At 43.1% G+C, this 23,732-nt stretch overlaps 1 protein-coding gene across 2 annotated transcripts in view; it reads right to left on the bottom strand.

Annotated features, from left to right (window-relative positions):
- Nucleotides 1-23,732, bottom strand: part of ano7 (anoctamin 7) — a 48,307-nt gene that overhangs the window by 5,754 nt on the left and 18,821 nt on the right. For both annotated transcript variants that reach the window (XM_036965559.1, XM_036965558.1), the window contains exons 10-19: nt 23,443-23,533; nt 23,106-23,202; nt 21,261-21,404; nt 20,929-21,066; nt 20,515-20,613; nt 16,299-16,401; nt 16,081-16,192; nt 15,903-15,957; nt 1,055-1,152; nt 505-665 (exon numbers count right to left, since the gene is read on the bottom strand). In XM_036965559.1, the coding sequence (XP_036821454.1) occupies nt 505-665; nt 1,055-1,152; nt 15,903-15,957; nt 16,081-16,192; nt 16,299-16,401; nt 20,515-20,613; nt 20,929-21,066; nt 21,261-21,404; nt 23,106-23,202; nt 23,443-23,533 (1,098 nt within the window). The remainder of the gene's footprint in view (nt 1-504; nt 666-1,054; nt 1,153-15,902; nt 15,958-16,080; nt 16,193-16,298; nt 16,402-20,514; nt 20,614-20,928; nt 21,067-21,260; nt 21,405-23,105; nt 23,203-23,442; nt 23,534-23,732) is intronic.

The raw sequence follows: 23,732 nt of genomic DNA, 5'->3' as shown, positions 1-23,732 counted from the left end.
CGTGTACTGTATATTCTGTATATTATCCTCCAGAGCAAGTGAATTAATTAATTTGGGGTATGGATTACACAATCTGACTGAGTAGGTTCTGCACAGCACTGTTTATTACCTACATGGCACAATAATCTTTGGGATGAGGGGACAGTTACATTGACTGGGGGAAGTAGAGCACGTGGGAAGTAGAGCAGTAAACGTGTGTAGCTAATCCTTCTCAACGGCTTAGTAGAATCATATTGTCAAGACCTAGGGGTTTCAACTGTGTTTCTCCATCAATTACTTGATGGCACACAGAGTCCTGTCTATTTAAAATGTTAGGGTTCATTTGCTCCCGGTGCGTGTCACTGCCAGTTACCCAGATTACCTCACTTATTCAAGAGTAACAAAAATCACAAGAGTAATTCCTTATCCAATAAGAAATACACAATTACAATTCCCATTTAATGAATGTTTTAAAACACCATGTTCCACAGCCCTGCCCTATTAAAGGTGTGCAGGAACACTCACCCATTTCCAGATATTCATCGAACAGTCCCTCACACAGCAGGAGCTCATAGTCGGTCTCCCAGGGTGCAGTATCCTGTGTCGGTCCTCCCTCTTTCCCCTTCTCATCTTCAGCTCTAACCTTAGGATGGATCTTGCGCTTCTGCCACCAAGACTTTAGTTTTCTATCATGAGACAAAAGGAGAGAGGTTTTACCTTAACGAGCACAGAAGCAGTACATAGGTCCTTTATGTGGGCAAGACAATTACAATAACTTACTCCCACTGGGCACAGATGTCAGTTCAACAAATGTAGTTTTGATTTACATTTGGTTGATTTGTCGTCAACTAATATGAATTCAACATTAAATCAACAAAAATTGGATTTAGGTAAAAAATTGGGTGACAAAAAATCCAATCAGTTTTCAACATTGATTCAGCGTCATCACATTGAATTTTCTTGTTGAAATTACATGGAAACAACGTTGATTGAAAACCAGTTTTTCCCAAGTGTATTGAGACTGTGATTGGATTTTAGACAAAACTGGGGGAAGGGGTAGGATTACAAGACTCACGGCATGATAAACTCCTGAATGTTGTTGATGACCTGTTTTCCCACCATGATGACCAGTAGCTCCTGGGCCAGTTCAATGAGACAGCCCCCAGCACCGCACTGCAAACAACAATACACACTTACAGGTTATGCACATGGGCGCAGGCACACACACACACACACACACACACACACACACACACACACACACACACACACACAGGCTGATAAAGACAGCAAAGGTACATCCCAGCAAGCAGTGAACATTGCTACAGGTTCCTTAGCATGGCAGCATCCCATACAAAACACAACTATGAAACTCTTGAGGCCTACTTGGATATACCAGGGCACCCTACCCTGCACTGGGCCATGATCTGAGCAGACACCTGCCTACTGTGGGTTTTATCTTTCCACTTGACATTGTGCATTGGATGTTTTTGAACAACTACCAAACTTGAACTCCACTTGGATTGACCCTTTTGGACTCTCCCACAGCCCCCTCCTGGCTTTCGACCGGCCTGTACTGGAAACTACATCCCCTCCAAGGTGCTTCTCTCCTGGCTATAATACTGGTAACATGGTCTGCGTTGCGTTGCTGATATGATGGGCCCCAGCATTTAATCGCATCGAGTAAGTCACCCCTCTCTCCTTGCTGTTTTTATGTTGGCCAGTTTTGTGCCTTGGTTGTGTTATTGTGGGTCCTAGTGCTGCCTTTTAGTCTGTGGTTGGGTTCTGGCTTGCTGCCTATAACTGTGGTGATCCTACAAACTGTGTGATTCAAACTAACTATCACACTGTGGATTGATTGGTTTTAAACTGATTCCTCGCCAACCTTTTTTATTTCCGTGGATTTTAACTGAATACTTCCCAAGTGGTGTCTACCACTTTTAGAGACTAGGGTGAACGTTTCATCCCATGTAGGAGCTGCACCTACACTGTACAAATATAAACGCAACGTGTCACGCCCTGACCTTAGTTATCTATGTTTTATGTATTATTTTGGTCAGGTCAGAGTGTGACGAGGGTGGGTATGTGTGTTTTTCCCTGTCTAGGGTTTTTGTATATCTATGGGTTTTTTGTATGTCTAGGTAATGTAGGTCTATGGTGGCCTGAATTGGTTCCCAATCAGAGGCAGCTGTTTATCGTTGTCTCTGATTGGGGATCCTATTTAGGTTGCCATTTTCGGTTTTGTGGGTAATTGTCTATGTGTAGTTGCCTGTCAGGACTCGGTTTATATAGCATCACGGTAATTTTGTTTAGTGGTCTTTCTTTATTAAAGGAAGTATGTATTCATATCACGCTGCGCCTTTGTCTCATCAATACGACGATCGTGACAACATGCAACAATTTCTATGATTTTACTGAGTTACAGTTCGTTTAAGGAATCTGTCAATTGAAATAAATTCATTAGGCCCTAATCTATGGATTTCACATGACTGGGAATACAGATATGCATCTGTTGGTGATAGATACTTTTTTTTAAAGATATGGATCAGAACCAGTTAGTATCTGGTGTGACCACCATTTGCCTCATGCAGCACGACTCATCTCCTTCACATAGAGTTGATCAGGCTGTTGATTGTGCCCTGTGGAATGTTGTCCCACTCTTCTTCAATGGCTGTGCAAAGTTGCTGGATATTGGCGGGATCTGGAACATTGGCATACACGTAAATCCAGAGCATCCCAAACGTGCTCAATTGGTGACATGTCTGGTGAGTATGCAGGCCATGGAAGAACTGGGACAATTTCAGATTCCAGGAATTGTGTACAGATCCTATACAAATGGCACGAAAATGGTATCTGTGCATTCAAACTGCCATTAATAAAATGCAATTGTCTCTTTAGCTTATGCCTGCTCATACCATGACTCCACCTGGGGCACTCTGTTCACAACAGTGACATCAGCAAACCGCTCACCCACGATGCTACCGTATGCTGTCTGCCATCTGACCAGTACAGTTGAAACCGGGATTCATCCGTGAAGAGCACACTGTATACTGGAAACACTTGGTTTATTATTTTAACTAAAACTTAACCAATCTTTGTTAAACATAAATACCAAACTTGTTTTTGCATGGATTCCGTGACACGGTTAGCTTTTAACAGCTAGGACCTGTAAGGAAGTGCTATTTCTTATGCAGGTGACCAGCCTACTGCTATTACATTGCTATAACTGAGACAACGTATTTTCACAGTAAAACATGTTAGGTCCCATACAGGATAGCTCCCACACCCACACACACAGCACACACACATTACACACACTAACTGCCGAGGACACACAGATAAGACATACACCCACACATTGGGAGGAAGAGACAGCCTTGACTTGCAGAAACCAGCGCACACACCTAATCTCCTTTCTAGCCGAACATTGTGTGACTGAGGACAGCGCACACACCTAATCTCCTTCTTAGCTGAACATTGTGACAAGGAATGGCACGACAAGACTCAGAGGGATGACGGACGGCCCAACAGGGCCAATCCAAGAAGACTACACCTCAGCCTGAACCAACCCGAAGACCCGATCTTCTAGAATCAACCTACTTTCTGTTCTGTATATGAGACATGTGCAAACTGTTAGCGGGGCTTCTTTTTTCTGCTGGTTCCTTAAGAACCGAATGAAATGGGCCCGTATACGTTGTACCAGATATCTTTACTCATAATTAAACTGTCACTTGTCATACAATAGACCACCTTGTCTGAATCGATCCTTGACCGGCTCACCCTCCTACATATCCCATTATCAACACATTCCAGAAAAGTTATATTTTAAAACATTTTTATTTCACCTTTTATTTGACCAGGTAGGCCAGTTGAGAACAAGTTCTAATTTACAACTGAGACCTGGCCAAGATAAAGCAAAGCAGTGCAAAACAACAACTACACAGAGTTACACATGGGATAAACAAACATACAGTCAATAACGCAATAGAAACATCTGTGTGCAAATGAAGTAAGGAGGTAAGGCAATAAATAGGCCAATAGTGGTGAAGTAATTACAATTTAGCAATTTACACTGGAGTGATATATGTACAGATGAGGATGTGCAAGTAGAAATACTGGTGTGCAAAAGAGCAGAAAAACAAACATGGGGATGAGGTAGGTAATTGGTTGGATGGGCTATTTACAGATGGGCCAAGTACAGCTGCAGTGATCGATAAGCTGCTCTTGAGAGCTGACGCTTAATAAAGTTAGTGAGGGAGATATCAGTCTCGAACTTCAGTGATTTTTGCAATTCGTTCCAGTCATTGGCAGCAGAGAACTGGAAGGAAAGGATGTCAAAGTAGGTGTTGGCTTTTAGGATGACAAGTGAAATATACCTGCTGGAGCGCGTGCTACGGGTGGGTGTTGCTGTGGTGACCAGTGAGCTGAGATTAGGCAGAGCTATACCTAGAAAAGACTTATAGAAAACCTGGAGCCAGTGGGATTGCGACGAACATGTAGCGAGGACCAGCCAACGAGAGCATTCAGGTCGCAGTGGTGGGTGGTATATGGGGCTTTGGTGACAAATCAGACGGCACTGTGATAGACTGCATCCAAATTGCTGAGTAGAGTGTTGGAGGCTATTTTGTAAATGACATCGCCGAAGTCAAGGATCGGTAGGATAGTCAGTTTTACTAGGGTATGTTTGGCAGCATGATTGAAGGAGGCTTTGTTGCGAAATAGGAAGCTGATTCTAGATTCAACTTTGTATTGGAGAAGATTAATGTGAGTCTGGAAGGAGAGTTTACAGTCTAGCCAGACACCTAGGTATTTATAGTTGTCCACATATTCTAAGTCAGAACCGTCCAGAGGGGTGATCCTAGTTGTGCGGGCGGGTAGCGATCGGTTGAAGAGCATGCATTTCGTTTTACTAGTATTTAAGAGCAGTTGGAGGCCATGGAAGGAGTGCTGTATGGCGTTGAAGCTCGTTTGGAGGTTTGTAACACAGAATCCAAAGAAGGGCCAGATGTATACAGAATGGTGTCGTCTGAGTAGAGGTGGAGGAAAGAATCGCCAGCAGCAAGAGCGACATCATTGATATACACAGAGAAAAGAGTCGGCCTGAGAATTAAACCCTGTGGCACCCCCATAGAGACTGCCAGAGGTCCGGACACACTGAACTCTGTCTGGGAAGTAGTTAGTGAACCAGGTGAGGCATTCATTTGAGAAACCAAGGCCGTTGAGTCTGCCGATAAGAATATGGTGATTGACAGAGTCAATTGCTGTGGGGGTTGCAGAGCTGTTGGCCGGGGTTGCGTCAGCCAGGTGGAAAGCATGGCCAGCCGTAGAGAAATGCTTATTGAAATTCTCGATTATCGTGGATGTATCAGTAGTGACAGTGTTTCCTAGTCTCAGTGCAGTGAACAGCTGGGAGGAGGTACTCTTATTCTCCATGAACTTTAGTGTTCCAAAACTTTTTAGAATTAGTGCTGCAGGATGCAAATTTCTGCTAGGAAAGCAAAGACTAGCTTTTTCAAACTGTGTATATTGGTTCCTGACTTCCCTGAGAAGTTGTATATCACGGGGACTGTTCGATGCTAGTGCAGTACGCCACAGTGTGTTTTTGTGCTGGTCAAGGGCAAACAAGTCTGGAGTGAACCACGGGCTATATCTGTTCTTAGTTCTACATTTTTTAAATGGGCAGGCTTATTTAAGATGGTGAGGAATGCACTTTTAAAGAAGAACCAGGCATCCTCTACAGACGGGATGAGGTCAATATCCTTCCAGGATACCCGGGCCAGGTCGATTAGAAAGGCCTTCTGTAATTGGGGATGGAAATTTCAGAATTTTTGGTGGCCTTTGTAAGCCAGGATTCAGACACGGCTAGGATATCAGGTTTGGCAGAGTGTGCTAAAGCAGTGAATAAAGCAAACTTGGGGAAGAGGCTTCTGATGTTAACATGCATGAACCCACGGCTTTTACGGTTGCAGAAGTCAACAAATGAGAGCGCCTGAGGACACACAGAGCCTGGCTTAACCTCTACATCACCAGAGGAACAGAGGGTACGGCTAAACGCTATAAGAACTGGTCGTCTAGTGCTTTAGGAACAGAGAATAAAAGGAGCAGGTTTATGGGTGTGGCAGGATAGATTCAAGGCATAGTGTTCAGACAAGGGTATGGTAGGGTGTGTGTACAGTGGTGTTAAACCTAGACATTGAGTGACAATGAGAGAGGTTGCATCTCTGGAGGTGCCTGTTTAGCTAGGTGCGGTCTCCGCATGTGTGGGGGGTTGGGACAAGGAGGCTTTCTGAGTAATGTTGAACAGGACTAGGGATTCCGCAGTAAAATAAAACAATGAGAGCTGCCCTTAACAGTATACAAGGCATATTGACATTAGAGAGAGCATAAAGCAATCACAGGTGTTGATTTGGAGAGCTAAAACAACAACGGGTGAGATAACAACGGGTAAATAGCTAAGACAACAACAACGGGTAAATGGTGATGAATGGGCGGAGAGGGTCAGTTAGCTACACACAGGGCCTGAGTTCGAGGCTGGGGCCGACAGCTAAACAAAATGAAGTACCGTGTTAATGAACAGTCAAGCAGGCGTCGGCTGTGTAGCTGAGTGATCATAGGGTCCAATGAGCAGCAATAGATGAAACAGGGAGCCGTTCGGTAGTCAATTACTACGCTAGGCGAGCGGGAGACACAGCGTTCAGGAAGCTAGCAGACCGGTGATAGCAGATGGATCTTCACCACATCCACGATGCAGAGGCCGGTTCAGAGCACATCGGCTGAATTGCGTCAGCAGATCAGCAGACCAGTCGTGATGGATCGGCGGAGCTCTGTGTCGACAAATGGTCCAGGCCAATTGGCTACAGAGGCATTGTAGTTGGTGTACTTCGTTTGCTAGCGAGGCTAACTGGTGCTTGGACAAGGGCGTTAGCCGCAATAGCCACTCGGTAGCAGCTAGCTAGCTGCGAACATCCGGTGTAATGGTCTAGAGCTTGCGGCAGGAATCCGGTGATGTAGTGGGGGGAAAAGGCAGTCCGATATTCTCAGGGTTGATGTCGCGTTGTGCAGACTGGCAGGTGTTATCCGGGTTAAAGTGGCTGGTGTCCGAGCTAAAGCTAAAGACCGCTATTATTGGCTAACAATGACTAAATAGCTAGTAGCTAATTAGTTGGCTAGCTTCTGATGGAGGTTCCAGTTACAAGGTCTAAAAAAATAGCAGATCCGTACCACATTGGGTGAGGCAGGTTGCAGGAAGGTATATTTAATTTGAAAATGGAAAAAAGAGATTGAAATATAATGAAATGTATATAAAAAAATGAAAGACTGAATATATTTACATGGGACAAAAACAAACATCTTACTGCTGCACCATCTTGGATATACACACAATTGCTCAAAGTAGCCCACGTTAACATATGTAGTTAAGAAACAAGGTTCATTAAATTAATAATAACAGATGACATTCATATTCTGACAATATCTGAAACTCACTTAGAGAATACCTTTGATACAGTGGTAGCAATACAAGGTTATAACATCTACAGAAAAGACAGAAATGCCATTGGTGGAGGTGTTGCTATTTATATAAAAAAACACATTCCTGTAAAGATTAGAGAGGATGGCATGTTAAATACTGTTGAAGTAATATTGCTACAGGTTCATCTGCCTCACCTAAAGCCCATTATTGTGGGAAGCTGCTATAGATCAAGTGCTAACAGTCAGTATCTGGATAACACGTTTGAAATACTTGATAATGTATGTGATATCAACAGAGAGGTATATTTTCTGGGTGATTTAGATATTAACTGGCTTTCATCAAGCTGCCCACTCAAGAAAAAGCTTCAAACTGTAACCAGTGCCCGCAATCTGATACAACAGTAACTAAGATGGGGAGAAGTATGTCCATAATAAAGCGCTGCTCTACCTTCCTAACAGCACTATCAACAAGGCAGGTCCTACAGGCTCTAGTTTTGTCACACCTGGACTACTGTTCATTCATGTGGTCAGGTGCCACAAAGAGGGACTTTGGAAAATTGCAATTGGCTCAGAACAGGGCAGCACGGCTGGCCCTTGGATGAACCCAGAGAGCAAACAATAATATGCATGTCAATCTCTCCTGGCTCAAAGTAGAAGAGAGATTGACTTCATCACTACTTGTATTTGTGAGAGGTATTGACATGTTGAAAGCACCAAGCTGTCTGTTTAAACGACTAGCACACAGCTCAGACACGCATGCATACCCCACAAGACATAACACCAGAGGTCTCTTCAAAGTCCAGAACAGACTATGGGAGATGCACAGTACTACATAGTGCCATGACTACATCAGGTAACTTATGCAAGCAGTAGAATCAGATTTTAAAAACAGATAAAAATCCACCTTATGGAACAGCAGGGAAGCAACACAAACATAGGCACAGACACATGCATACACACACTTGATAACATATGCACTATACACACACACATACACATTCATTTTGTGTTGTAGATATGTGGTAGCAGTGTATGGGCCTGAAGGCACACACTTAGTGTGTTGTGAATTCTGTAATGAATGTATTGTAATGTTTTAAAAATGGTATACCTGCCTTAATTTTGCTGGACCCCAGGAAGAGTAGTAACCTTGGCAGCAGCTAATGGGGATCCATAATAAATACTTCTCCAGCATGCAGGGGCCATCGAAGATGAGCATTTGCCCAGTGAAGACGGTTACGACGCCGAACTGCAGTCAGGTCAAGACCCTGGTGAGGACGACGAGCATGCAGATGAGTTTCCTTGAGACCGTTTCTGACAGTTTGTCCAGAAATTCTTCGGTTGTGCAAACCCACAGTTTCATCAGCTGTCCAGGTGGCTGGTCTCAGACAATCCTGCAGGTGAAGAAGCCGGATGTGGAGGTCCTGGGCTGGCGTATTTACACAGGGTTTGCAATTGTGATGCTGGTTGGACGTACTGCCAAATTCTCTAAAATGACGTTAGTGGTGGCTTCTCTTAAAGAAATTAACATTACATTCTCTGCCAACAGCTCTGTTGGCCATTCCTGCAGAATTGCATGCTCCCTTAAAACTTGAGATATCTGTGGCATTGTGTTGTGTTGTGAATTTAGAGTGGCCTTTTATTTTCCCCAGCAGAAGTTGCACCTGTGTAATGATCATGGTGTTGAATCAGCTTCTTTATATGCAACACCTGTCAGATGGAAGATTATCTTGGCAAATAATAAATGCCCACTAGCAAGGATGTAAACAAATTTGTGCACACAATTTGAGAGAAATAAGCTTTTGTGCAGACATGATGTGCTTATAACAAAAATTCTTGGGGTCTTTTCTTTCAGCTTATGAAACATGGGAGAGACGTTTAAATGTTGAGTTTATATTTTTTGGTCAGTATATTTTACACAGTTATTGAGGAATATATGTCTGAGCTGGATGTCCAGAGTAAGCAAATGGAGACGCTGCAGCGTATCCCGGATAGGTCCTCCTCTAAGACCTTTTCCTTTTCTACTCCACAGCCTGGATGTCGTGCCATTGCCTCTTCACCGTTTTGCCACTCTCTGACTGACAGGCCAGGGCTGCCCTGCAGTGACCTCACTTTAGTGAAGTCACCTCCCCCCTCCCATCTCACCCGCTCTTCCCATCCTATTCCGACCTCCCATCCTGGCACCCACTCCCCACCCCCCTTGGAGAATAAAAGAGCAAGGCCGCTTTAGGAGGAGCTGGCGATCCAGCTGTTCCACGATAGCAACCAAAGCCCTTGTAAGTCCGTTTATAACATTCCATAATTGGTTACTCTGAGAGTTCCTCTTATTGACATTGGTTGTGGCCCTATGGCCTTATGGTGCTAACCTTGGAAAAGTAATTCAAATTTCTTCTCCTTCCTCTATTACTAATAGAGATAGACCAAGTGGTGCAGTTCTATGCAATCTTATAGCCATACCAACTACTATATATCAATATCAACTGCCTATTGAGCATAGCTTGTTTGAGTTGGAGCTTCCATGTGACTTTAAAAATCCTCAAGGTCTTGGGTTGATGCATTTGAACATTAGGAGCTTACTTCCTAAACTGGATTACTTAAAGATCTGGGCTATGCAGACAAATCCGGACATTCTGGTATTGACTGAAACTTGGATCTCAGGGAACATTCTTATCATGTGTTCAGAGCTGACAAGCAGGGTAGAGGTGGTGGAGAGGCCATTTTCACCTTATCTGTTTCTTTTCTCAAATCCATTTCACTTGCCCTAAAATCTGAGCTACTATCTTTAAGCCTTTGTCTGGGAAAAATGTCTCCATAACTGTTATAGGGGTCTACCATCCTCCCTCGGCTAACCTTTGTCTACCATCCTCCCTCGGCTAACCTTTGTCTACCATCCTCCCTCTGCTAACATTTGTCTACCAACCTCCCTCGGCTAACATTTGTCTACCATCCTCCCTCAGCTAACCTTTGTCTACCATCCTCCCTCGGCTAACCTTTGTCTACCATCCTCCCTCGGCTAACCTTTGTCTACCATCCTCCCTCTGCTAACATTTGTCTACCAACCTCCCTCGGCTAACATTTGTCTACCATCCTCCCTCAGCTAACCTTTGTCTACCATCCTCCCTCGGCTGACCTCTATCTACCATCCTCCCTCGGCTAACATTTGTCTACCATCCTCCCTCGGCTAACCTTTGTCTACCATCCTCCCTCGGCTAACATTTGTCTACCATCCTCCCTCGGCTAACCTTTGTCTACCATCCTCCCTCGGCTAACCTTTGTCTACCATCCTCCCTCGGCTAACCTTTGTCTACCATCCTCCCTCGGCTAACCTTTGTCTACCATCCTCCCTCGGCTAACCTTTGTCTACCATCCTCCCTCGGCTAACCTTTGTCTACAATCCTCCCTCGGCTGACCTTTTTCTACTATCCTCCTTTGGCTAACCTTTGTCTACCATCCTCCCTCTGCTAACCTTTGTCTACCATCCTCCCTCGGCTAACCTTTGTCTACCATCCTCCCTCGGCTAACCTTTGTCTACCATCCACCCTCGGCTAACCTTTGTCTACCATCATCCCTCTGCTAACCTTTGTCTACCAATCTCCCACGGCTAACCTTTGTCTACCATCCTCCCTCGGCTAACCTTTGAGCATTCGAGGAGTTAACTACACTATATATACAAAAGGATGTGGACACCCCTTCAAATTACTGGATTCGGCTATTTCAGCCACAACCGTTGCTGACAGGTGTATAAAATCACACAGACAATGCAATCTCCATAGACAAACATTGGCAGTAGTGGCACCACCATAGGATGCCACCTTTCCAACTACTCAGTTTGTCAAATTTCAGCCCAGCTAGAGCTGCCCCGGTCAACTGTAAGTGCTGTTATGAAGGAAGTGGAGACATCTAGGAGTAACAACAGCTCAGCCGCAATGTGGTAGGCCACGCAAGCTCACAGAACGGGACTGCCAAGTGCTGAAGCGCGTAGTGCGTAAAAATGGTTTGTCCTCGGTTGCAACACTCACTACCGAGTTCCAAACTTCCTCTGGAAGCAACGCCAGCACAAGTACTGTTTGTCAGGAGCTTCATGAAATGAGTTTCCATGGCCGAGCAGCCACACACAAGCCTAAGAACACAATGCGCAATGCCAAGCGTTGCTGGAGTGGCGTAAAGCTCGCCGCCATTGGACTCAGGAGCAGTGGAAACGCGTTCTCTGGAGTGATGAATCACGCTTCACCAATGTAAAGTTTGGTGAGGAGGAATAATGGTCTGGGGATGTTATTCATGGTTTGGACTAGGCCCCTTAGTTCCAGTGAAGGGAAATCTTAACGCTGCAACATTCAATGACATTCTGGATGATTTTGTGCTTCCAACTTTGTGGCAACCGTTTGGGGAAGGCCCTTTCCTGTTTTAACATGACAATGCCCCCGTGCACAAAGTGAGGTCCATACAGAAATGGTTTGTCGAGATCGGGTGGAAGAACTTGACTGGCCAACACAGGGCCCTGACCTCAACTCCATCGAACAACTTTGGAACGCCGACTGCAAGCCAGGCCTAATCGCCCAACATCAGTGCCTGACCTCACTAATGCTTTTGGAAGCAAGTCCCTGCAACCGTGTTCCAACATCTTGTGGAAAGCCTTCCCAGAAGAGTGGGCAGCAAAGGGGGGACTAACTCCATATGGTTTTAGAATGAGATGTTGACGACCAAGTGTCCCCATACTTTTGGTCATGTTTGTATCTATGTACTTAATTTACTAAATCAGAAGTGTTTATGCTGGGTGACCTAAATTATGATTGAAAGTGCTTCGGACAATCTAATAAACATGTGTAATGATCAAAACCTAACCCAGCTGGTGACTAAGCCTACACGCCCCAACCCTAGAGATCCTTCAAAGTCCTCTTTGCTTCATCTTATTTTAATGAATACACCAGATAAATATGTTTCTACTGGTGTTTTCTCCCAAGACATTAGTGATCATTGTCATCACAAAGAGGAACTTTAAAAACTTCAGTGAACAGGCTTTTTTACATGATCTTTATTTTAGGGACCTTGATTATATTTCAACTATCCCTGAAACTGATTTAGCTTTGAGTCTCTTTGCAGATGTATTCAACACTATTGTGGATAATCATGCTCCTTTCAAAAAATGGAAGGGTTAAAGGTAGATCGAATTCCTGGTACACTCCGGAATTATCAGAAGTCATTTATAAAAGAGATGATGCTTGGGTCAAGGCCAGGAACACAGGCTTATGCCCGGACTGGCAAGCTTTTAAGCAACCGAAAACAAATCAGAAAGGCTAAATCTGATTTATGTATCGCTCTTTCAGATTGTAATGGGAAACCAGCTAAATTCTGGAACACTGGAAAATCGCTGAAGGGTTCAACTTCCTCTATACCACAACAAATTAATTCAGACACTAGCCTCATTACAGAAATAAATGCCATCATTGATGCATTTTGATCACCATTTTATCTCTTTGTAAGAACTTCTAAGTGTATTCACAATGATATTGGGCTGGGACTCCTGGATGCTTTGCGAGCAATAAGAAATCCACAGGGGCTGACAAATTGGGTCCTGGTCTGCTTTAGTGTGCAGCGCCCATCATTTTTTAGCTCAATACCCCAAATGTTTTATTTAACATTTTCAGGACATTTTCAAAAAAGTATGGAAATCAGCTCTTGTGCTGCCCCTCCAGAAAGCCTTGATAGTAGTGATCTAATCGTATCATCCCATTTGAAGTCTTCCTTGTCTAGCTAAGATTCTCGAATCCTTGGTAAATGTACATTTTTCTTTTTGTTATCTGAGAAATGTATTTTGAATCTAAATCAATCAGGGTTTAGGCCTGGGCATAGCACAATTACAATAACCACTTTAGTTGTTAGTGATCTTGTCAATGCTTAAGACACTAAAATGAAATGTGCTGCTTTGTTTGTGGACCTGTCAAAAGCTCTTGATACTGTTGATCATGCTATTTTATTGAACATGTTGTCCTGCGTTCTGACGCCTGTTCTTGGTTTCATGATTATCTTTGTGTCATGTATTGTCATGTTGTGTCTTGTTTCTGTCCTTTCCCTTCACCCTGTCTCCCTCTGCTGGTCGTTATTAGGTTACCTTTTCTCCCCCTCTTTCCCCCAGCTGTTCCTTGTCTCCTCCTAACTACCTCGTCACCCCTTTTCCCACCTGTTCCCTTTTTCCCTCTGATTAGTCCTCTATATCTCTCTCTGTTTTTGTTTCTGTCTTTGTCGGATTCTTGTTTGTGTTATTCATGCCTGAACCAGACTATCGTCATGTTTGCTGCAACCTTGTCCTGTCCTGTCGGAATCTGCCGGTCCATCTGAGCCTACGTATGTTTTGTTATTAAAGAAGCTCTGTTTACGTTAATTTGCTTTTGGGTCCTCATTCACGCACCGTAACACTTTGTGACAGAACTCAGAAAATCGTGATGTATGGGGTTAAGTCTGAATTTCTTGAAGTGCATAAAGGTGTACCACAGGGGTCGATTTTGGGGCCTGTCCTCTTCACTATTTACAGTGCCTTCGGAAAGTATTCAGACCCCTTAACTTTTTCCACATGTTGATACGTTACAGCCGTATTCTAAAATTGATTAAATCGTTTGTTTTTTTCTCAACAATCTAAACACAATACCCCATAATGACAAAGCAAAAACAGGTTCGTATAAATTTTTGCAAATGTATAAAAAAAATGTACATGAGTACTCAAGACCTTTTATTCAGTACTTTGTTGAAGCACATTTGGCAGCGATTACAGCTGTGAGTCTTCTTGGGTATGACACTACAAGCTTGGCACACCTGTATTTGGGGAGTTTCTCCCATTCTTCTCTGCAGATCGTCTCAAGCTCTGTCAGGTTGGATGGGGAGCGTCACTGCACAGCTATTCTCAGGTCGCTGCAGAAATGTTCGATCAGTTTCAAGTCCAAGCTCTGGCTGGGCCACTCAAGGACATTCAGAGACTCCCGAAATCACTCCTGCGATGTCTTGGCTGTGTGCTTAGGGTCGTTGTCCTGTTGGAAGGTGAACCATTGCCCCAGTCTGAGGTCCTGAGCGTCCTGAGGTTTTCATCAAGGATCTCTCTGTACTTTGCTCCATTCATCTTCCCTCAATCCTGACTAGTTTCCCAGTCCCTGTCACTTAAAAATATCCCCACAGCATGATCCTGCCACCACCATGCTTCACCCTTAGGGATGGTGCCAGGTTTCCTCCAGACGTCACGCTTGACATTCAAGCCTAATAGTTCAATCTTGATTTCATCAGACCTGAACATCTTGTTTCTCATGGTCAGAGTCCTTTAGGTGCCTTTTGGCAAACGCATGTGCCTTTTACTGAGGACTGGCTTCAGTCTGGCCACTCTACCATCAAGGCCTGATTGGTGGAGTGCTGCAGAGATGGTTGTCTTTCTGGAAGGTTCTTCCATCTCCAAAGAGGAACTCTTGAGCTCTGTCAGAGTGACCATTGAGTTCTTGGTCACCTCCCTGACCAAGGCCAGCTCTAGGAAGAGTCTTGGTGGTACCAAACTTCTTCCATTTTTAAGGATGATGGAGGCCAATGCTGCAGAAATTTTTGTTGGTACCCTTCCCCAGATCTGTGCCGCAACACAATCCTGTCTCAGAGATCTTATGGACAATTCCATCGACCTGATGGCTTGGGTTTTGCTCAGACATGCACTGTCAACTATGGGACCTTATATAGACAGGTGTGTCCCTTTCCAAATCATGTCCAATCAATTGAATTTACCACAGGTGGATTCCAATCAAGTTGTAGAAACATCTCAAGGATGGTCAATTGAAACAGGATGCATCTGAACTCAATTTCAAATCTCATAGCAAAGGATCTGAATACTTATGTAAATAAGGTATTTCTATTTTTTATATTTTATAAATAAGCAAAAATGTCTAAACCTGTTTTCGCTTCTTCATTATAGGGTATAGTGTTTAGATTGAATAGGATAAAAAATATATACATTTTAGAAAAAGGCTGTAACGTAACAAAATGTGGAAAAAGGGAAGGGGTCTGAGTACTTTCCGAATGCACTGTATAGTGTTTAATGTGTATTTTATATTGTATTATACAGGTCGCATTTGGAAAAGAGACCTCTATGTCTCAATATGATTTCCCTGTCAAAATAAAGGTTAAATAAAAAATGTATGTTTTTGAAATTGCCACAACAAACATTATTTGATCAACATTAGTAGAAGGACATACTATAATGGTTATAGGATCATTTGGAGAAAAAAAATCTAAATGTTATTTTATGACACTTCTAGAATGTGTTAACCAAACCTTAATGGAGAAAACATTATAGATATGTCATGGGAACATCCCTGGGAATCTCTGACAAACGTTCAGGTAATGTTGTGACTAACGTTCTGGGACTCCAAGGCTAACTAGAAATTGTTTGCTGGGAAGTTAAGTACGTTTTAGAATGTAAGAACAACACTCACATCCTCATTCCGTATTCCCAAGAGCGTGTAGTAGTTGCCAGGGTAACCAACAAACCTGCAAAACATAGGAGTTTGCTGAGGATGAGACATATTTTCATTGTACTGTGAGGGTCTATAAATACAGGACCTTTCAATACATAAGTCTCATTTGTGCCTTGACGTTGTTTGATCTACTCACCGGCCTTTGAAAAAGGAAATGTAGACCGGGGAGGAGTAGAAGTTGACAAACTGGAAGATGAAGACCTTGAGAATAAACATGTCCTCATATTTGGTCTGTGTGCGGTGCATCTCTGTTGATATGACCAAGCAAAATATATGAGCAAACATTGGTAATTAAAACACATATTTATCTTCCATCTGAGCAACGATTGACAAGAGCCGGACTTGCTGACTCACCCCAACGCGTTAAGACCTGGGCAAGGTAGATGTAGACCCGGGAGAGCATGAGGATCACCAGAAGGTTCAGCACGGACCCTGTGAGGCTGGCTATCCGACCAGCCTGCCGAGATAGGTATTCTAAAATGGGTTAAATTGTTTTTTCCCCTAACCAATCTACACACAATACACACAGTACACAAAATAATGACGAAGCAAAAAAAAGTTTTAAATCTGACATTTACATATGTATTCAGACCCCTTTACTCAGTACTTTGTACCTTTGGCAGCGATTACAGCCTCGAGTTTTCTTGTGTATGACACAACAACCTTGGCACAACTATATTTGGGGAGTTTCTCCCTTTCTTCTCTGCAGATCCTCTCAAGCTCTGTCAGGATGGGGAGCGTCGCTGCACAGCTATTTTCAGGTCACTCGAGATGTTCGATCGGGTTCAGGTCTGGGCTCTGGCTGGGCCACTCAAGGACATTCAAAGTCCCAAAGCCACTCCTGCGTTGTCCTGGCTGTGTGCTTAGGGTCATTATCTTGTTGGAAGGGGATGCTCCTTCGCCCCAGTCTGAGGTCTTGAGCGCTCTGAAGCAGGTTTTCATCAAGTATCTCTTTTCATTAAGAATCTCTCTGTACTTTTCTCCGTTCATCTTTCCCTCAATTCTGACTAGACTCCCAGTCTCTGCCGCTGAAAAACATCACCACAGCATGCTGCTGCCACCACCACAATGCTCCACCGTAGGGATGGTGCCACCGTAGGGATGGTGCCAGACGTCACGTCTGGCATTCAGGACAAATAGTTCAATCTTGGTTTCATAAGACCAGAGAATATTGTTTCTCATGGTTTGAGAGTCTTCGGGTGCCTTTTGGCAAACTCCAAGCAGGCCTCCATGTGCCTTTTACTGAGGAGTGGCTTCCGTCTCGTCACTTTACCATTAAGGCCCCAAATGGGCCCCGAGTGCTGCAGAGATGGTTGTCCTTCTGGAAGGTTCTTCAAATCAAATCAAATCAAAGTGTATTTGTCACGTGCGCCGAATACAACAGGTACCTTACAGTGAAATACTTACTTACAGGCTCTAACCAATAGTGCGAAAAAGGTGTGTTGTGTGTGTGTGTGTGTGTGTGTGTGTGTGTGTGTGTGTGTGTGTGTGTGTGTGTGTGTGTGTGTGTGTGTGTGTGTGTGTGTGTGTGTGTGTGTGTGTGTGTGTGTGTGTGTGTGTGTGTGTGTGTAAGTAAAGAAATAAAACAACAGTAAAAATACATTTGAATATAAGAGTAGCAAGGCTATATACAGACACCAGTTAGTCAGGCTTATTCAGGTAGCATGTGCATGTATGTATAGTTAAAGTGACTATGCATATATGATGAACAGAGAGTAGCAGTAGCGTAAAAAGAGTGGGTGGCGGGTGGCGGGACACAATGCAGATAGCCCGGTTAGACAATGTTTGGGAGCAGTGGTTGGTCGGGTCAATTGAGGTAGTATGTACATGAATGTATAGTTAAAGTGTTTATGCATATAAGATAAACAGAGAGTAGCAGCAGCGTAAAAGAGGGGTGGGGGGGTGGCGGCACACAATGCAAATAGTCCGGGTAACCATTTGGTTCCCTGTTCAGGAGTCAGGATGGCTTGGGGGTAAAAACTGTTGAAAAGCCTTTTTGTCCTAGACTTGGCACTCCGGTACCACTTGCCATGCGGTGGTAGAGAGAACAGTCTATGACTGGGGTGACTGGGGTCTTTGACAATTTTTAGGGCCTTCCTCTGACACCGCCTTGTGTGGAGGTCCCCACAGAGGAACTCTAGCGCTCTGTCAGAGTGACCATCAAGTTCTTGGTCACCTCCCTGACCAAGGCTCAGCTCCCCCAATTGCTCAGTTTGGCCGTGATCAATGGAAACAGGCTGCACCTGAGCTCAATTGTGAGTCTCATAGCAAAGGGTCTGAATACTTATGCAAATAAGGTATGTTTTAATTTTTGTATAAGTTAGCAAACATTTCAAAAAAATCTGTCATTATGAGGCTGTAATCGCTGCCAAAGGTGCTTCAACAAAGTACTGAGTAAAGGGTCTTAATACTTAGGTGAATGTGATATTTCAGTTGTTTTTTTTAATACATTTTCCAACATTTCTAAAAACCTGTGTTTTTCTTTGTCATTATGGGGTATTGTGTGTATTGTGTACACAATATTGTGTGTATTATGTGTATTGATGAGGGGAAAACAACATTTAATCAATTTTAGAATAAGGCTGTAACGTAACTAAATGTGGAAAAAGTCCATTCAAAAGTCTGAATATCATTCAAAAGTTTGGTGTCACTTAGAAATGTCTTTGTTTTTGAAAGAAGAGCAAATTTGGTTGTCCATTAAAATAACATCAAATTGATCAGAAATACAGTGTGGACATTTGTTAATGGTGTAAATGATACACATATATATACATACATATATAATGACTATATATACAGTTGAAGTCATAGACCTAGGTTGGTTTCAACCTCTCCACAAATGTCTTGTTAACAAACTATAGTTTTGGCAAGTCAGTTAGGAAATTTACTTTGTGCAAGACACAAGTAGTTTTTCCAACAACTGTTGACAGACAGATTATTTAATTTATAATTCATTGTATCATAATTCCAGTGGGTCAGAAGTTTACATACACTAAATTGACTGTGCCTTTAAACAGCTTGGAAAATTCCAGAAATATGATGTCATGGCTTTAAAAGCTTGTTGAACATACATATATAGTTGAAGTCGGAAGTTTACATACACCTTAGCCAAATACTTTTAAACTCAGTTTTTCACAATTCCTGACATTTAATCCTTGTAAAAATTCCCTGTCTTAGGTCAGTTAGGATCACCACTTTATTTTAAGAATGTGAAATGTCAGAATAATAGTAGCGAGAATAATTTATTTCAGCTTTTATTTCTTTCATCATGTGAATGTTCCCAGTGGGTCAGAAGTTTACATAGTACCAAAGTACTACAAAGTACTGTTTAATTAAAGGCACAGTCAACTTAGTATATGTAAACTTCTGACCCACTGGAATTGTGATACAGTGATTATAAGTTAAATAATCTGTCTGTAAACAAGTTTTGGAAAAATTACTTGTCATGCACTAGGTAGGCGTTTTTCAGATGGGACATTAAAAAAAGATCCCATGGCACTTATCGTAAGAGTAATTAACCCAGTGTCCTGGCTAAAATCCCAATCTTGCTCTCATACCGTCAAGGTTACCTAATCATCCACAGCTTACAATTGGCTCATTCATCCCCCTCTTCTCCCCTGTAACTATTCCCCAGGTCATTGCTGTAAATGAGAATGTATTCTCAGTCAACTTACCTGGTAAAATAAGGGTACATTTTTTTTTTTTTTAATCAAACTGGGTGAGTTTACATCTTCAATCGCATGTTATAGCGTCACCATGTGGCCAATTGACATGGCATTGCTTGAGAGGGTACGGCCCATGGGACTTTACCATCACGCCAAGTTGCACCCCTCCTAGGCCTTACCATTTCACAAGAATTTGCATGTTATATTTCCTTGACTGAAGATGTGTAATCATAATGAATGGCAACAAATACAATAGGGTATAATCTGGAGTCAATTGCTTCGCCCCCGCGGACATCTAATTAACATAATAAACAAATCCCCATTCCGATCGGTCTGTTTCAGCTAGAGACATGAGTTTTTGCATGGGCTGTATCTCAGTCCACCGCGTCCGCCAATGTCGGCCGTCCACATCTGCTGTGGAAGGTGGCAGAGCTACAGTGCTGTTTGTCAGAGTAGAAGAAAATAGCTTTTTTTTTTCTCACCAAAATGTCTTCAGCGTCTGAAATGGTTTGGGCTACAAACTAATATGTTTTACTCAACGACCCCCACAAGTGTCACGGGACTCGTCTGATGGTTTCCCGGTACCGTGTGAATGGTCAAAGGTCAAAGGTATACGAATAATTCCATGGTGATTTAGAATTTTTTTTTTTGCTTCACTTCAAAGCATACTTAGTTTTGGTTTATTTTTGGACTATGTATGAATCTGTTATTCAGTGTGTTTGTATGGGCTAACAGCAGTAAGGCCAAATTCATCAAATATTTTTTTTCTCCAGTATGTTGTCTGAGAGAGCCAATAGTCTTTAGAACTTGTATGAATCATTGTCCTGTTAATGGTAGAAAAACAGTTTCTAATTACACTAGAATGATGCAACCGTAGTGGGTTTTAGGTCTAAAAATGGACTCACAGAGAAGATCAAGAAGGCATTGTGAGATTTGTAAATGATGATGCTCAGAATCACCCGGTAAACGATGATCGCCACCACAAACATCAGCACTACAGATACCTGTGAGAGACAAAAATGCATCAAAGCTAAAGTTAGTTTTTCGGGGATTCTTGATTAATGTCATTCATTAGTCATTAATTCATGTCATCATAAGTTGACTTCCTATCTCACATGTCATCAGGGATGGGCAACTCCAATCCTGGAGGGCCAGTGTGTGCTGACTTTTGTTTTAGCCCAAAACACCTTATTATACTAATCAAGTGCTTGCTAATTAGTTGCTAGTCACGTGTGCTAGTGCTGGGCTAGAACAGAAATGTGCACCCTTGTGCGACCCCCAAGGCCAGGATTAAAGAACATTGTCCTGCAGCACCTTACCATGATTATGATGACCATGCCGCCGGTCAGGGTGCGGTTGAAGCGGCGTCGCTTTGGGAAGTAAGGCTCCTCTGCACCAGTCACAGGGTTCCGCAGGGTCATGGGCGCTGTGGCAGTGAACTCTGGCCTTGGGCGCTCCTGGGTCACAAAGGGTTCAACGGGAACAACATCCCAAATCTGTCATTCCTTTTTGGTTCTTAAAGCTCCATGACAGAAAATCTGAAATTGTGCATCTTAGAAATAGTTTCACATACAAACTTTACATGCCTGAACTTAGGATCGATTGGGCTTTCCAAAAATAATATAACCACTGTGATCATACTGTACTGTACCTCAGTTTCCTGAAACTCTGAACAGTCCCATCGGTGGGCCAGCACTGCACTGGTGCGCTTCCAGTATTCCAGGAAAGTGACAGCCCATAGAGCCATGAAAATACTGAAGAATACCGTGCCCCCATTGTCAAATAACAGCCCTGCCTGTGAAGAGAGGATGGCCATACAGTATGTAGTAAAACAGCATGGGCAGTGCACAAAGTATTCAAACCTCTTGACTTGCTCCACATTTTGTTTTTACAAAGTTCGATTCAATTCTCTCTTTAAAAAAAAACGTTTAACCCCTTTTTCATGATATTCAATTGTTTTTAGTAGTTACTATCTTGTCTCATCGCTACAACTCCTGTACGGGCTCAGGAGAGACGAGGGTCGGAAGCCATGCGTCCTCTGAGACACAACCCAACCAAGCCGTACTGCTTCTTCACACAGCACGCATCCAACCCGGAAGCCAGCTGCACCAATGTGTCGGAGGAAATACTGTGCACCTTGCGACCTGGTCAGTGCGCGCTGCGCCCGGCCCGCCACAGAATTCGCTAGTGCCCGATGAGACAAGGATATCCCTACCGGCCAAGCCCTCCCCAACCCGAACGACACTAGGCCAATTGTGCGTTGCCCCATGGGCCTCACGGTCACGGCCGGCTGCGACAGAGCCTGGGCTCGAGCCCAGAGTCTCTGGTGGCACAGCTATCACTGCAGTGCCTTAGACCCAGGAGGCCCACTTAATTATCATTTTTGTCAGCGATCTACACAAAATAAAGTGGAAGAACAATTCTAACATTTATGAAAAATAAAACAGTAATATATCTTGATTCGATAAGTATTGAACCCCCTGAGTCAATACATGTTAGAATCACATTTGGCAGTGATTACAGCTGTGAGTCTTTCTGGGTAAGTCTCTAAGAGCTTTGCACCCCTGTAGGCGCCAGTTTTACTTCAGTGCCTTATTGCAAACAGGATGCATGTTTTGGAATATTTTTTATTTTGTACAGGCTTCCTTCTTTTCACTCTGTCATTTTAGGTTAGTATTGTGTAGTTACTACAATGTTGTTGTTCCATCCTCAGTTTTCTCCTATCACAGCCATTAAACTCTGTAACTGTTTTAAAGTCACCATTGGCCTCATGGGGAAATCCCTGAGCGGTTTCATTCCTCTCTAGAAACTGAGTTAGGAATGACACCTGTATCTTTGTAGTAACTGATACATCATTCATCATAATTCATCATTTCACCATGAACAAATGGATATTCAATGTCAATATACCAATAGGTGCCCTTCTTTGCAAGGCATTGGAAAACCTCCCTGGTCTTTGTGGTTGAATCTGTGTTTGAAATGCACTGCTCGACCGAGGGACCTTACTGAGGATTGTATGTGTGGGGTAGTCTTTCAAAAATCATGTTAACACTATTATTGCATACCGAATGAGCCAATGCAACTGCAATTATATAACATGTTAAGCAAATGTTTACTCTTGAACTTATTTAGGCTGGCCATAAAAAAAGGGGTTGAATACTTATTGACTCAAGATAAGTATTCAAGACATTTCAGCTTTTAATTTGTTATTAATTTCTAAAAACATAATTTCACTTTGGCATTATGGGGTATTGTGTGTAAGCCAGTGACAAAAATATCTCAATTTAATCCATTTTAAATTCAGGCTGTAACACAACAATATGTAGAAAAACTCAAGGGGTGTGAATATTTTCTGAGGACACTGTACACTAGAACACATACAGTAAGTACAATTAATCATGCCATCACACATGCATGTGAACACACACACACACACACACACACACACACACACACACACACACACACACACACACACACACACACACACACACACCTTGAAGGTGGTACAGATGCTGGATAGGTTCCAGTAGGAGCAGATTTTGCACAGAGGACACATGACAAACTCATCCTTGCTCTCACAGATCTCCCGCCTATGGGACAGAGGATAGACATTCAGAGAATGACCTTTGGTGATACAGTTGGCAACAGTGAAACCCTGTTTGAACCCACACCTGAGCAGAGTTCAACTATTAGTTCTTACACGTGTTTAGGTGTGGAAACAAACACAGAATGTTCACAACCCCGGTGGAACCCTCAACACGGATTATGATGGGTGAGGCTTAAGAAGAGGAGTGACATGCTTGGTTGAAGTTGTCCTCTGTCATACTCACGCTGGCGCATCAGTGACCATCAGCCAGATCCCAAACAGAAAGACCAGTGTTCCGACCACAGCTGCTGGGAGCAGCCAGCCTGTGTAGAACCCTACATGGAGGTAAGAGAGAGAGACTAAGCAAAAGAAGAGTCATTTCATTATGTCTTGTGATGGATATTATTTGATGTGATGTAAGTCTTGGGATGATATTCTTGCCAAGGAGCTTGTTCACTGCTGTGAAGCAAATTTTTCAAATGTCTCTTTATGGGATATTTAAGCTTACTATTATATTCTAAGAAGCAGGTTGAC

The sequence above is a fragment of the Oncorhynchus mykiss genome, chromosome 27 (assembly GCF_013265735.2).
Source record: "Oncorhynchus mykiss isolate Arlee chromosome 27, USDA_OmykA_1.1, whole genome shotgun sequence".
NCBI classification, from domain to species: Eukaryota; Metazoa; Chordata; class Actinopteri; order Salmoniformes; family Salmonidae; genus Oncorhynchus; species Oncorhynchus mykiss.
This window is presented reverse-complemented; position numbering and strand designations above follow the sequence as displayed.